Source organism: Stegastes partitus, unplaced genomic scaffold (genome assembly GCF_000690725.1).
Source record: "Stegastes partitus isolate 25-593 unplaced genomic scaffold, Stegastes_partitus-1.0.2 Scaffold790, whole genome shotgun sequence".
In the NCBI taxonomy this organism is placed as follows: Eukaryota; Metazoa; Chordata; class Actinopteri; family Pomacentridae; genus Stegastes; species Stegastes partitus.
This window is the reverse complement of record NW_007578521.1, coordinates 1-15,097: the sequence shown is the minus strand read 5'-3', so window position 1 is coordinate 15,097 and position 15,097 is coordinate 1. Positions and strand designations below refer to the sequence as shown.

At 39.8% G+C, this 15,097-nt stretch overlaps 1 protein-coding gene across 1 annotated transcript; it reads left to right on the top strand.

Annotated features, from left to right (window-relative positions):
* Nucleotides 1-1,990: 1,990 nt before the first annotated feature.
* Nucleotides 1,991-14,259, top strand: LOC103364892 (nicotinamide phosphoribosyltransferase-like; the record flags this gene model as incomplete). The annotated part of the gene is made up of 8 exons (XM_008292179.1): nucleotides 1,991-2,174; nucleotides 7,791-7,926; nucleotides 8,476-8,579; nucleotides 8,676-8,804; nucleotides 9,653-9,811; nucleotides 12,220-12,350; nucleotides 12,944-13,169; nucleotides 14,140-14,259. Coding segments are annotated over exons 1-8 (1,053 nt in total), but the record flags the coding sequence as incomplete, so codon positions are not given.
* Nucleotides 14,260-15,097: the final 838 nt, after the last annotated feature.

Sequence of the window (15,097 nt, the reverse complement as noted above, 5' to 3'; positions counted from 1 at the left end):
ATAAAAGCATGGATAAGAGTCTCTGCATTGGCTTGAGAGAGAAACTGGCGCACTCTGGAGATGTTCTTAAGATGATAAAAAGCCTTTTTGGTAACATCTCGGATGTGTGGCTCAAAACTGAGGTTAAAATCAAATGTAACTCCCAAGTTTTTCACTTGTTTGCAGGGATTAAAAGACAGTGCTTTGACCTAATTCTTGCAGCATAAAAATTTTGTTGCCATAATCAGAATCTTTTTTCTATTGCAATTATTATTATTATTATTTTTTTTTTTTACATTTGAACCACAGAGTAAAAGCAGGTTATCCGAACTAAACAGAGGAGAAAAATATGGTGAATCACAAAAGATGTAAAGGAAGCCAACATGCCTCTACAATAGGCCATTGATTTATACCTACATGGATCTTCAAGTAAGCAGGCTTCGGGTGAGTATCGAAACAGGTGTGCAAAATGAACAGAAGGGGGCTATAGGTTAAGGCTGAGGTCACTAATCATCTGGGCCTTCCCAAGCAACTTTTTCCAATACTACTTCAATCATAAGACATAAAGCCAAAGTGCTTTTCAATAGAAAAATAAGGTGAATGTTGAACAGTTACTCACAAGTTGTAATATTAAGGTTAAGAGCCTACAACTTTACAGAGGTATTTCAAAAAATTCTCAGCCTCATCACAAAACGTCACTGGAGAAAGGCTGTTCTTGTATTATTTTCCTCCTTTAACTTCAATGCACTTGGTCCACTGATGTTCAAACTTCCTTATCCCTTCACAGAGGAAGGTCACATCTTTAGCCTCCAGAATCTCCTCAACAGCATTAATGACTTTGTCATCACTCTGGAAACAGGGACCACGCAAGTGTGACTTCAGTTTGGAAACAGAAGTCAGGCAGCACCAGGAGCTTTGGGCATGAACAGTTCAGGTTTCAGTATGAGGAGTGATGATTAGTCAAGCTAGGTTGGCAGACTAGGTTAAGCCAGTCAGAGGCAGAGTAGGGGGGACCTGCCTTTGCCATCCTTGGAAAAAACAATTATAGCATGCAGTTTACTTGCCCTCAAATAATACCTCAAATAATCAGGCAACACAATATCCATGTATCATCCTATCTGTAGGGTAGCCTATCCCAGCTGACTTAGAGTGAAAGGAAGGTACAACCTGGACAGGTAACCAGTCTATCACAGGGCCACACAGAGAGATGGCAACACAACATGACCTGTGAAATATTTCATTGAATGAAAACACAAGGGAAAATGAAGCAAACTTAAATACAAATTTGAAAGACTGCTGACAGCATGGGGTGTTGCCTCATTCAGCACTTTATAATGGCAGGATCTTGTAAATTACACTAATAAATGTAACAGTTTATAACAAAAGGCATTTATTCTGTGCTGCACAAACACAAAAACAAAAAAAAGTTGGAAGAAAGAGTATATCCACTTCCCCAAGCACCAATACACCACTGTGGTTTTTCAGTTCTATTTAGTCCTGTGTTCTTGCATTGCATGGCATTACGGTTTTTTTCATTTTTAAACAGGTACTTTAAATAGGCAACATGTAAACCTCTTTTCTTTTCCTGTATGCAGTCCTTCAAACATCAGTGCTGCTCTCAGGTTGATGGAGGCAGGCGGGTGTTGACACATGGTGTTGCATTCACGACTTCCCGTCACTAGAGTAAGTTACAAAACAACAAGGGACTATTGCTTTCTGTCGATAAGTGTTGTCTTTGTCAAACTCAGCATTTGAATTCAACTAAAGTATTTACTAACGTGCAGGACAAAGTAGAACGGGAAATGAGCCAGATCGCTAGGTTAAAAAAAGAAAGAAAAGAAAAGTCTTCCTTGAACTTCTTTCCAAAAAATCCTGTATGTCCCAGAATGCAGCATGACGTGGCAGGTCAGAAGACGTGCGCGGAGCCATGCGCGCTGAACCCCGCCCCTTCACGACGCCCCGCCCCCTCCTGCTGGGCTCGCGGGACAAATGCAGCGGCCGCATTCACTGGACCTCGACGTTGAAGACTCGCCTTCCTCGGCCCGCCTAAGGTCCGCTTCTTCGTCTGGCTTGTGGGTGCTGTCTTCTTAACCTGGGACGAGGGGTCTGAAGTGACAATAACGCTCATTCATTCAACAACTTGAGCAATGGCAGCACAGGATTTTAATTTCTTGCTTGCGACGGATTCTTACAAGGTGAGTGGACCCCTTCGGTCGTTCTGCTTGGTTTCCATTCTGTTTCCTGATAAACTGAGATAAATTCAGTTTCTTTTCTTTTATTTATTTTTTTTGATACGGCGTTAGGATTGAATTACATTCCGCGGGGTATAAAACCGAAAGTGAGGCATCAGCTGAAGGGGAGGTGACCATCGAGCCCAGTTCCAGTGGGTTAAGAGCAGCAGCAGGGTTACTCAGGGTAGGGTCCCAGCCAGGGGCGTCCAATCAGTTTAATCCGTGAGCTTTATCTGAGGAGATATGACTGGCAAGAAGTGGGAAACTGGAAATATTTGCTGATGCCAGAGAGACGTTAATTGTCAGAACTATTCCTCCCATCTTACTTAACTGCCTATAAACACCATTAACTATTTCTATTTAGCCAAAATGTCCAAGCTTTATCTTAAATGTTAGAGTTAAAATGCAAATACTACCAAAGTCGTGCTTTTAATAAACAAGTCATTTAATGAAGCATTTGGTGACAACTGTCCAGCTTATGGTCACTAGTTCCGGCACATATGGCCATGTATAGCAGGTGACTCAGGGGTCACTATGACAACTGGCCCTGAAACAGGATCAGGACTGTCTAGTGACTGAACAACGTGGATGTAGTCCAGCAGCAGAAACTACAAAGACTGTCTTTATCAAGTTACATTTCATCGTCTGCCCATCATGTCCATACATTCATGACTGCGGGGAAAGCATACGTGTATATTTACAAAACTTGCTGATTGCAAAAGTATGTCTGTACTGGACCTGAAAATGTCTGTTTAAGACTTTAATAAGATAGTAAATCCTTTTTATTGGGAAGGTTGTCCTGTCTTACCACTATCTAAATGAAACATTCAATATTCCAATATGTGAAATCCACATTTATGTCTCTTTCTGATCACTTACTGATTCTCTCCTGTCAGGCTCTTTAAGTACTCTGAATCATTTTCTCTAGATGATGTGTTCTTTTCTGTTCTTCAGTTAACAGTTTCAACATTAAAACCACTTGCCAAGTATTGTGTAGGTCCGTCTCGTACTGCAAAAATAGCTCTGGCCCGTCTGGGCATGCACAGATGACCTTTGGGGTTGTCCTGTGGTGTCTGGCACCAGGACATTGACAGCAGACTGTTTGCATTCTCCAGGTTTCAGGCCCAGTTCTTGACAGTGGGTCTGCCATGTACTGGCTTGTTCTGATAAATCTAACAGATCCTCTCTGTAGGGATTTGAAGGCCAACTCAGCACCTTGGTCTCTTTGCTGTGGTCCTTGATCTTTAGCTGTATTTCCAGTGTGGGAGGGACTACTTGCCTGGCACGGGTGAGGCCGCTCAACTCAGGAAGTGCTGTTGCCATGGAGGGGCGGGCTTGGTCTGGAACGATGGGTGGTACATGTCTAAGTAACATCGACATGACTGCCAGGCCCCAAGTTTTCCCAGCAGAAAATTGCATTGTAATGAGATGGTCAGGTAGCAGTTTGAACGCCGTGGCTGATTGCTGTATATCAAAATAATGCCTCAACATGGTCAATATGCTACCAGCTGAGCAGGTGATGGAAAAATTAATAGTGTTATTTTGTACAGGTTTAGATACAGATCTATATCTATCTGGTTGCTCAATCACACTTCAAATTAGGATGGGATCATGTAAATACACATTGAATGTGATATACTATCAGTGTGTCATTTCATACTATTAGACAGAGGGACAAACACAGACAAATTAACTAATTAAGTATCCCAACCCACCTATGCCCCTCTCATAAGCCACTGGAATCACTTTAACAATATACACGCAATTATCAACAATCATAAACACAAAACATATGACATATATATCCCACTATACAACCATATACTTATTAGTGTATGGATGAAACTAGGTAACCAGGAGAAGGGCCATTTCATTTAAGTCTTCATCTAGAATTAGCTCTGAACACAGTATGCCTGAAATTTCTGAGAAACTCTAGACTTGGTGCTAAATTATACTTTATCCTTTGTGTGGGATGGAACAGATAAATTGTAAATATCCTGCTGTTGGGCTAATGTAGAATTTTCATAGATAGAAGAAAAGAAAACAGTTTTCAAATCAAAACTGTGACTAATAATTTATGTAATAGTGTTAACCTCAATGGAATCATTTGACTGTAGCAATCAGTTTGGTATTTGCTGGACACTATCGAAGCCCAGGATAATTCAGTCGTTCCAGACTCAAGTTTGATAAATCCAAGACACAGGTGAAGTGCAAGTCGTGAAGTCATTCGGTCCACTGTGATAGAGAGCTGTCCTTATCTACTCTGTAATGCAGCTGCAGTGACTGGATAGCTTTCAGTTTCATTTTGCAGGTTGTGTAGGCATGTACAGTAACTCAGCTCTGTAGAGTTAAATGTCAGATGTCACTGTTAGATGTCATCCAAAGGTCTGCACTGCAGCCAAATGGCAAAGGTCTGGATGATGACAACCAACCAGCCTTTTTATTAGCACCACTGATCCCTGAAAACAAGTCAAAAGCAGCAGCACAGCCAAGAGGATGTGTTTGTTACCCACTAGAAACTGATTAGGTACATTGTCATGAGTTTTTTACTGCACAGCAGTCATAAATAACTAAAATTTAAAAAAGGATACTGTCTTTTCATAACAGTTTTGCATTGAGGATCAGCTTTTATTGATGGACATGACACTGCTGTCAGCTTCAGTACACATAGTCCTGATTATGTCATGTACTCGAAACAGAGCAGCTTCTAGGATTAGACAATGAAAGTCTTTTTATTGCCATCTATAAATATTCATTTAAATGAATGCAACATTTTAGTCACAGTCACAGTACATGTGACCCCATGTGCAGCCCTATGTTGGTGCTTGCCAGACAGCATGTCCTTGTCCAAGTCAGCTTAAGTCTTTTAAAACCTCTCTGCATTCCCACTGCAGTAACCACTCTAAATAGCCGGAAATGAACACTTTGCTGTTTTTAACTGCCCCTAACGTCCTTTCAATTATGGCTGTACTTGTATGTTGTTTTAAATGTGTTTGTTTTTATGCCTGTCAAAGAAGAATTTCTGTCACTTGTGACAGACAATAAAGTTTATCTTATCTTATCTTATCTTATCTTATCTCTCATCTAGCACTTAGGTCAGAATTTCAGTTTTTCCAACATTTCTAGTTTATAATCAATATGCAAAAGCTATTGACATTCCCGTTAACCTCAGCTCAGGTGGTTCACTTTGTCTGTACACCCGAGTTATGTTTGGTGTCAATGCATTCTACAGTTTCCTTACATGGGTTTCATTATTCAGTCTTGTGTGACTGAAGTCACCCAGCAGTAGCCACGCTTATTATGATGTTGCCTACATAACTACATGCTTTCTCACTGGACCATTAGCCCATGGGCTACATGTGACTAGGTGTTTTTGTTTTCTACTAAGATTCCTAGTTGCATAACTTATGTAATAATTAACCACTATGCCCAGTATGAACCCACAGCACTAAACTCAGGGCACTGTGAGTCTTGGCTTTCACAGCTGAGGAATTTGCTGGGGTCTGGTGCATCCCCGTGCCTTGCTCTGTGCAGCTCTTAATACCTTTCCTCACAGCCTGCTAATGCTGTATTAACAGCATGCTAGTGGATAATCATGTTGGTGTGTGCACACGTCTGTTGCTTGCTATTCTTTTATTTTTCAGCACTGTTCTGTCTGTGGGGTTTGTTGAAGGCCCTGCCCCCACTACCCTGCCTTAGGTGCTCCGCAAACATTTTTTGAGGGCGACTGAAAGTTAAAGTAGACACAATATCAGCTTGGGTACATTGATGTTTGGACTAATAACCTATTGGTGGAAAACTAATAAATGAGATAAAATGAAGGTTTCCTGACAACTAGTTGCTAACACTAAGATAATTATATGATCAGAATCTTTAAACCTTAGACAAGCAAGGGTAACACAACTAGAGCTGTAAAGACAGTTACTCTTGAATGCACATTGAAAAAAAAACAAAACAGGAGAGCAGCAGAATGCAAAAAAGTAAGAATGTTTGCTGATAATGTGCACGACATAGAAATGACAAACTTCTCATGTAACAGCAGAGGAAAGATAGGAGTGAAAATATGTTTTTCTCTTGCCATAGCATAATGAAATTCAATTTCCTGTTTTGACTTTATTACTGGGTGCCACAATAGCTCACCACGTTGAGCTGGCATCCCCTCACACCGGGCAACAGTCCCGATGTGGAGGTGGTGAGTTTGAATCCCACTCACGGCTGATGACATTAAGCCCTGTGATAGACTGGTGACCTGTCCAGGGTGTCCCCTGCCTTCACCCTAAGTCAGCTGGGATAGACTCCAGCCCCCCTGCGACCCTAATGAGGATTAAGCGGTGTATAGATAATGGATGGATGGACTTTATTACAACCATTTGTTTTCCATTCTCTGGCTGGATACAGTTAGCTCTTACTAAAATGAACCATGAACGTGAAATGGTTCTCACAGCTAAACTGCCCATTAGTTTGCAGTATGTTAAGATTTAGTATTCGGTATAAAAAGTAAACTAGGTGCCTTGCATTATAGAGAGGAGGTAGACATGATGAAACATACAGATCGGGAGAACAGAGCACTGTTTCAGACATTTTCTCCTTAAAAGCTTTCATTGCGTAAATTGACAAAAGCACTGCTGTGTAAAATTAACCAGACTCAGCATTCAAATTCTAATCTGGGTCAGGTGTGAGGAGTTTCACAACCTGTCTGACAGGGCTACAAGCACCTTTTATGAAGCATACCAATGCTCTTATATACTATCCACAAAGCATAATAAGAATCCTTGAAGCAAACAATACTCAAATATATACATTAAGTGACAAAATCAACTACTTAGAAATTAATGTTAAAATCATCTCTTTTCAAGACTGCACCTCTGAGTTTTCCATGTTTAGTAACTTCATTGATTCTGAGTTTCCTGTCCTGAAACCAGAGAACAGAAAGAGATAGAACTTAAATAGCAAGACGAAGAATGTAAAATGAATGTCTCTTGAAGCGATCTTTTTCAGAGACTGACTGGTTCCTCTTGATTATACAATTAGTGCTGCAGTAGCACAAATAGAGATTTGTATTTTAAGCTATCATGATTGTTCTATGTTTAGCACACAATCCTCTGGCATTCATCTTAACCTTTTCCACCTGAGCATTCCATTATCATGACAGTTTGACTGCTACTGAAGCATGACCAAGCACCATGGTCAAGGCTGTTCACTGACCTTACAGTTACGGAGCTACTGATTTAATTTAGATATATGTTTACAGGCAAAAAATGTCCTAGAGCTTGAAGGGTTAACATCAGTGTGCTTAACATGGTTTTGCTACATTTTTTTTGTGTGTGTGTTATATACTCCATACTCCCACAGGGGGAGATTCTCTTTGTGCATATCACAGGAAGCTGGTATCTGAGTGCAGGATCAGCCACACTAAGGCGCCCCTGGATCGAATTTGTGTGGTGTGATAAGATTTGGAAATGTTAAATGAGCATTACCAATACTGATGGCGATGAGAGTCACATTCTGACTTGTTTTTGGTTTTTGATCTCTGCCAGCTAACTGGATCTGCTTGACTTCAGTCTGTTTCTTGTCTTTCAGATCACACACTACAAACAGTATCCTCCAAATGTCAGCAAAATCTACTCATACTTTGAATGCAGGCGCAAAAAAGGTTCACAGTTCAGTGAAGTGGTGTTCTTTGGACTTCAGTATCTACTGAAAAAGTATCTCACAGGTATGTTTTCCATTTGTCTAAGGGAACCATATCCCTTAGATATAGAAAGATTTTATCTATATTGTGTGTGTGTGTGAGCTTGTTTACCTTTGATAACCCTGTGTGCATGGCCTCATTTCTTAATATGACTGAACACATAAGAGTATAGAGACTATTGGTAGAAGCAGTGCCTTGATAAATGCCTTTATAAAATTTATGCAACTCCTGCATCCAGCATTCCCGTGAACATGAAGGGTAAATATCTCATGCTCCATTAAAATAGCTGGAAGAATGAATAAAAACTTGCAGTATAAGAAAGGCAGCAAGCACCAAAGGTTTTTTGCTTGGCAAAGCAGCAAATGCGCTTGATGGCTGCCAGTAGTGACCTGTACTCTCAGGGAGAGTTCACACCTCAGAAATGGTAAAACAAACACCGTTAGAAACAAAACAGATGAGTCACATTTGCATATTTTCTTTTATCAAGACTGCTGAGAGTTTGCTGGCTTTTGAGTCAGTCCTGTGTGTTACTACATGTGGCTGAATTGTAGTAACTTAGTGTGTTTTCTGCAGGCCCAGTGATCACAGAGCAGAAGATTCAGGAAGCCAAGCTTTTCTACCAGATGCACTTTAAACAGGCTGTGTTCGATGAAGAGGGCTGGAGGAAGTTACTCGAGGTATACACAGAGATTTTTTGTCTGTTTGTCTGTCTAGATAGATGTGTTTATCATCATATATCTAAACTTAAGGAAATCTACTTGTTACATTGTTAGAAACATGATGGCCGCCTCCCTATCCGGATCAAAGCTGTTCCTGAGGGCAGAATCATACCGAGAGGCAATGTGCTCTTCACTGTGGAAAACACTGATCCCAACTTCTACTGGCTCACCAACTACGTTGAGGTAAATTCAGAAATGTGTTTTCAGTGTTTGATTTTTGTTCCAAGGCCAGAGGCATTATGTTTTTGGGTTGTCTGTTCATCCATTCCCATGAATGCAATATGTCTTAAATGCCAGAAGGGGGTTACCTTGGAGTTGACAGAAATATTCACTTGGAATCTTACATTTATTGTGACAAAATTTCACACCAATATCTAATAGGATGAAACAGCTGAAAACACCCATAACCTCTGTGGTATCTGGCATCAAGACTGAAGCAGCATATTGTTTAAAGGTCCCATATGGTGAAAACTGATGTTTATTCTGTTTTGTATGTTTTATAATCTTGGAGGTATAATTTAAAAGATGTGAAAATATAAAGATTCTTGCTAGTGCCATCCCTCTAGCCCCCTCCCAGCTTAACAAGCGAGACAAATTTTTTCAGCTTCTGTGGAGAAACTGGGTGACCATTAGTTGTCCAGCTGAAAATTTGCCTAATCCTGCCCCCTCACTGCCTGCTGCTTTGGAATGAGGCGCTCTTTCATGGTCTGTCAAGTTTATTTACTTGCTAGAGCTAATTCTTCTGCTAACTCTAAAATGCCTCATCCTCGAACAAAGCACGTCATAAACACAGGGGTCTTCATGCACTCTCAGTCCCTTCAGCTCTCACTCTTACATCATGTAAAACTTATCTCATCCAACTATACATTTAGGAAGTTAGTCCCTCGTTTGGGGGACTTTGTGACCAGAACATTAACACTGCAGAACTGCCATTTGAACTTCATTGTTATATGATTTGTTTCTCACTATCTTGTTCTTGTTTTCTCTTCACACCCACTCTATTTTCAACACCCCCTTTTTGCTGGCGATAGACCATGCTGCTCCAGATGTGGTATCCCATCACAGTAGCCACCATATCCAGGGAGTTTAAGAAGATCCTTGCCAAACACCTTAAGGCTACCTCAGGGAGTCTGGAAGGCCTGGACCTGAAATTGCATGACTTTGGATACAGAGGGGTGTCCTCACAGGAGGTCAGAAAGATTTTTTGTCTGTGCACTTTCTTCCTATTGATGTTGTATATTTAAACAGGTTAGAAGGTTAGAGCAATGATAATATTATTAGAGGAATCCACAGGTAAAGCTTTAAAGTTTTAAAGAGAATGGAAAACTTTTGAAGCTGTAATCTGGTGTCATGATTGTTAACTTAGGTTCAACTAAGGATGTTAAATATCTTGCCAGATTAGGTGTTGGAGCATTATAAATGAAAACACATATATGCTGATGCCCTCTACATAGATGCCAGTGATGACCATCTAACAGCAGTAATGAATCAAATAGCACTGTAGTAGAAAGCATCCTTTGGTTTAGGGGTAGTGGTAGCAACTTTAGAATACTGAGCCTATAAAAATATTCACACCCTTTTCAGCACCAAATCATGGTCAATATAATTTGGCTTTTTTTTTTTTTTGACAAGAATTGACTTTAAAGACTCTTTCATGTCAATGTGAAGACAGATTTCTACAAAACATGTCAATTAATCTAAAATATAAAATGTATAATACACGACTGCATACATAATAACCTCCTTCAAGTCACTACTTAGTAGATGCACCTTTGGCTGTAATTACAGCATTGAGCCTGTGTGGACAGGTTTCAATGAGGCTTTCACATGTGGACACTGCAATTTAACCCGATTGTTATTTGCAAAACTGCTCAAGCTCTGTCAGGTGGCACAGGGATCATGAGTGAACAGTTCTTTTTAAGTCTAGCCAGTGTGCAGTGTTTGATGTCATACTTGTTCTATTCACAGTCTGTCCAATCTCAGCCGCTCATTCAAAGGAGTCATAGGTGTCTCGGTGGCCCTCCTCACTTGTCTCTTACTTGCTTGGTCACTCGGTTTTTGAGGACAATTTGCTTAAGACAGATTCAGGGATCTGCCATATTCCTTCCATTTCTATTAATTAATTTAACTGTACCCTAAGGGATATTCAGTGACTTGGAAATGTCCTTGTATCCATTGTCTGGCTTGTGCTTTCCAATAACCTTTCACAGAGTTTCTTTGAATGTTCTTTAGTCTTCATGGTGTAGTTATAGTCATTAGTACTGATTCACCAGTGGCTTGACCTTTCAGGTACAGATGTCTTTATACTACCTGAAAACCTTTATACGACTCTCACCTGAGCCACATTTGCTGCACTCAGATGATCTCCATTTCACTACATGTGTGACTTGTAATCCCAATTTCTTGCACCTGTGTTAAATACAGTCAGCCACTTTAAAGAGGGTGAATACTTATGCAGTTACTTAAATGACGGTTTATGATAATTGACATTACTTAATCGGAATCTATTTTCACTTAGACATGAAATAGTCATTTTTTTGTAAATTCTTGTCAAAAAAGCCAAATTAAAATTAAATCAATAAAAAGGGGAAAGTTCTGAGGGGTGCAAATACTTTTATAGGTAGTGTAGATCTCTGGAATCTGATGTACACATTATGGTGAGTTCTGTGATGGTTTTTGTCTTTTCACATTAGAAATGAGATCTGTTTCAGTCATTGTAAGAATTCTGCCAAGAAGTTCAACATGAGTTTTGTATGACACTCTGCAGCCTAATCAGATTCTTAGGTATTTATAATCCTGGAGTGTCTCAGTCAGATCTCCATTTAGAGCATGGATAACTTTAAAAACATTAATGTTACACTCCTGTGGCGATTAGAACACATTTTTTGTCTTGGAAAAAGCTTGTAATCTGGGGCTTGGTTTGTGGTGGGACAATGTCATACTAAAGGCTAACATTAACAGAAAAAATGAACTAAGGAATTTCTACATAGTGTATATGGCAGTGTCATGCAGATGTTATTGAATTATTGCATGATATAATATGGTTCATGTCACTGGTTACAGGCACAGTGGCTAGTTTAAGAAGAGTAGAAGTCAAAGGGAGAGACTTACGTATAAAACTAGAATCTAAATTCAGTCATCTGTCTTTTATACATTCAAAACATGCAGCTGCTAAAACTTAATTCATTCTTGTATCCGTCTTACCTTTGTTTGATTTAATCTGTTGACAAATTTAGAAAATTTAAAATTCCACGATGGAAGACAATCCAATCTTAGACATTTAGTCGATGTGAAAAATCGTCACATAAACACAAACCTGCAACCTCACAGGAAAAAATCCTATTTATAGAACCCTCAGCCATAGGCAGCAAGTCATTTTTAAAAAACATTGACATCACTCTCAGTCAATCTCTTGCTGTTGGAATTGATAGTTTTGTCTTGTTATTTTCTGCCAATTCTTTCACTGTGATGATCCGTAGTACAATATTTTATGATCACATCTACACTCAGCTGTTATGTGTTTGTGTTGTATCAGAAAAAAACTCATTTGAACAGCAAAGTGATTGATGTGATTGATCTTTTCACCTCTGACCTCTAGTCTGCAGCATTAGGTGGAGCAGCTCATCTGGTTAATTTCTGCAGTACAGACACAGTCGCCGGGCTGCTGATGGCTCAACGATATTATGGCTGTCCAATGGCTGGCTTCTCCATTCCAGCAGCTGAGCACAGGTATCACACACGATGTATAAATAAACTAAACAGTGTATCAATACATGTAGTAAGTGGCAAAATCATAATTCGTTTAAAAAGATAGGTTTTCAGGTATCCAGGTTGTAGTAATCTTATTTGCTTCAGTAGAAAGCAGCTGGACTTCTTTTTGATTCTTGAAGACATTTTGTCTCTCATTCATCCTGAAGAGCTGCTGAGGCTCACAGTTACATCTCGAGGTGAATGGCTAATTCACATCATTACTTTAAAAGTTTACTGACTTCTTTTTGTGAACACTGTCACAGCTAATGGATATCAGATATACTTGTCTTTTTACCATTTAGCTCTGAGGAGGACTCTTGGATCAGAGGTAAAACATCTTTGGGAACAAAAAAAGAAGTCCAGTCCAGTTGTTTTCTATTGAAGCATATGCTATTGTTCCACTTTGTAACTTTAGAATTTATTTTGGCATTAAATATACAAGAAAATGTTGAGTTGAGAACTGTAAGGAAACTGTAACACTGTGACAAGTTGTGTTTTTAAATATTGAACCAGTATTACAATATGGAGCACTGTAAGACTGCTCACTGCTTTGTCTTATTTCCATTTTCCAGTACCATCATTTCATGGGGACGGAGCAGGGAGAAGGAGGCTTTTGAGCGAGTCCTAGACCAATTCTCCTCTGGGCCAGTGTCAGTGGTCAGTGACAGCTACGACATCTTTAACGCTTGTAAGCACATCTGGGGAGACAAGTTAAAGGAACGAGTCATGGAGCGCAGCCAGGACTCCTGTCTGGTCATCCGTCCTGACTCCGGAGACCCGGCAGAGACTCTTATTGAGGTAAATAGTATGACTAGATGAGTATAGCAATTTCTGCCTTTAATTTTTAATGTTTTGTCTGATTCTGATGTCATCTTGTTTGCTGTTTTAAATAATGAAATTTACATAAATCTACAAATTTTGAATATTTTTTTCATATTGGGAACTGGAAACCTCAAAATTGTGCTTTCCACAGTGCGTCACTGCACTTGTCATTTCTTTGAAACCCCTTCAGAAGAAAATCTATTTTTTTTAAAATGGTAAATGGTCTACACTTATATATGGCCTTTTTACCTTAGAGGTACTCAAAGTGCTTTATAATGTGTTTCTCATTCACCCATTCACACACAATCATACACCAATGGCGACAGAGCTGCCATGCAAGGTGCTGCCTGCCTTTGGGAGCAACTTCGGTTTCAGTGCGTTGCCCAAAGAACACTTTGGCATTTCTGTGGAGTGGGAGTTTCTGTATCATTACTCTTCTTCAGAGTTGGTTTCTTGTTCTAACACGTATGGCTGAATTAGTCCAGTATTTCAGCTTACCATTGTGTAATGTACAGTAGTTTTACAGTGTTTGAGCAGAGTAGTAGGTGAGCTGGTGTGCTCAGGGTCCTGCAGTGTGGATTATTTTCCAAACCGTATAAGTATGCTATAGAGAGAGAGATAGGACTTTTGAGGTCTAATCAATGCCAGGAGAGGGAATTAAATAATGTTTTCTATTAGTGATAAGTGTGCAGTGCACATGAAAAGCAGTGACAACACCACAATGTAGGCACTACTTTGGTTACTCACATAAAAAAAATAACTTTTTATAACTCTGGTTAGTTCCTCAGGGCCCATTTTTCAAATACAAATTAAATATCAAAATGTTAGAAGTGAGGGCACAGCTCTCAGTTCTGCTGTTCACTGCCATTGTCTGTACAAACCAATGGAAATTAGTTTTTGCATAAATCACTGATATAAATAAAATCATTGATATTTCAACTTGTAGGTCATCAAGATTTTGGAGGAGTGTTTTGGCTGCTCTCTGAACTCTATGGGATTCAAGGTGCTGCCCTCTTACTTGCGAATCATCCAAGGAGATGGCATTGACCTCAGCTCAGTAGATGAGGTAAGAAACAATGTGGCTGCTGAACTAGTTTGATCTTAACTGTTGAAATCTTGTTTAGTACATTATGTTTTTGCATTGCTTCCTGTTGCGGGTGTAATTGTCCTGTCCCAGTCCTTGGATCATTTAATTAGGGAGGACATCACGCTGTCTGTTTCTGTCATTGTCTGACAGCCATTACATTTTGCTAAAATTTATTAGCACTGTACTGTCACAAACAGGGAGTGATCAGCTAAGCAGCTGATCAAACAACAAATAAAACAAGTCCATGACTCTTCCAAGTGCTTACATGCATTGGATACAGTCTATCACATAGCACTGAGGGTTGTTACAAATCTTAAACCTCCTGCTTTCCATTGCATGTTATATATTTGAGTTGGGTATGTTTCTTTGACCTCCAATAGACATCATCAATTGCATCCTGTTATTTATAAAGCTATTCTTGGTCTGTTTTCTTTATGTACATGTCTATATCGGCCACAGAAGTATGAGAAGCTGTTGTCTTTGCTCCCAGGACTTATTCCTGCTGTTTGTTCCCAGAGCCGAACTGAATTGGGGAAAAGGCCATCCTTGTACCTTGTCCCCTTTGCCTTAAATCAGAGAAAACTCTGACTCTGACTGTTGTCTGTGCTGATGCATTGAACAGCAGCCTGGAGTACTCGGCCTTCCTAAAGTCTTTGTGTGGTATCCTCGAAGCGATTCCACCTGGGGACTCCATAGATCTTCTAGTGTACTACGACTCTCACGTGGGCAGTGATGGACAAATGAGGAGGGTGGTGTTTGGTAGGAATGGCCTGTCTGACCTGAACCATAGTGGTGTTTTGTTTTTGGACTTATGTAA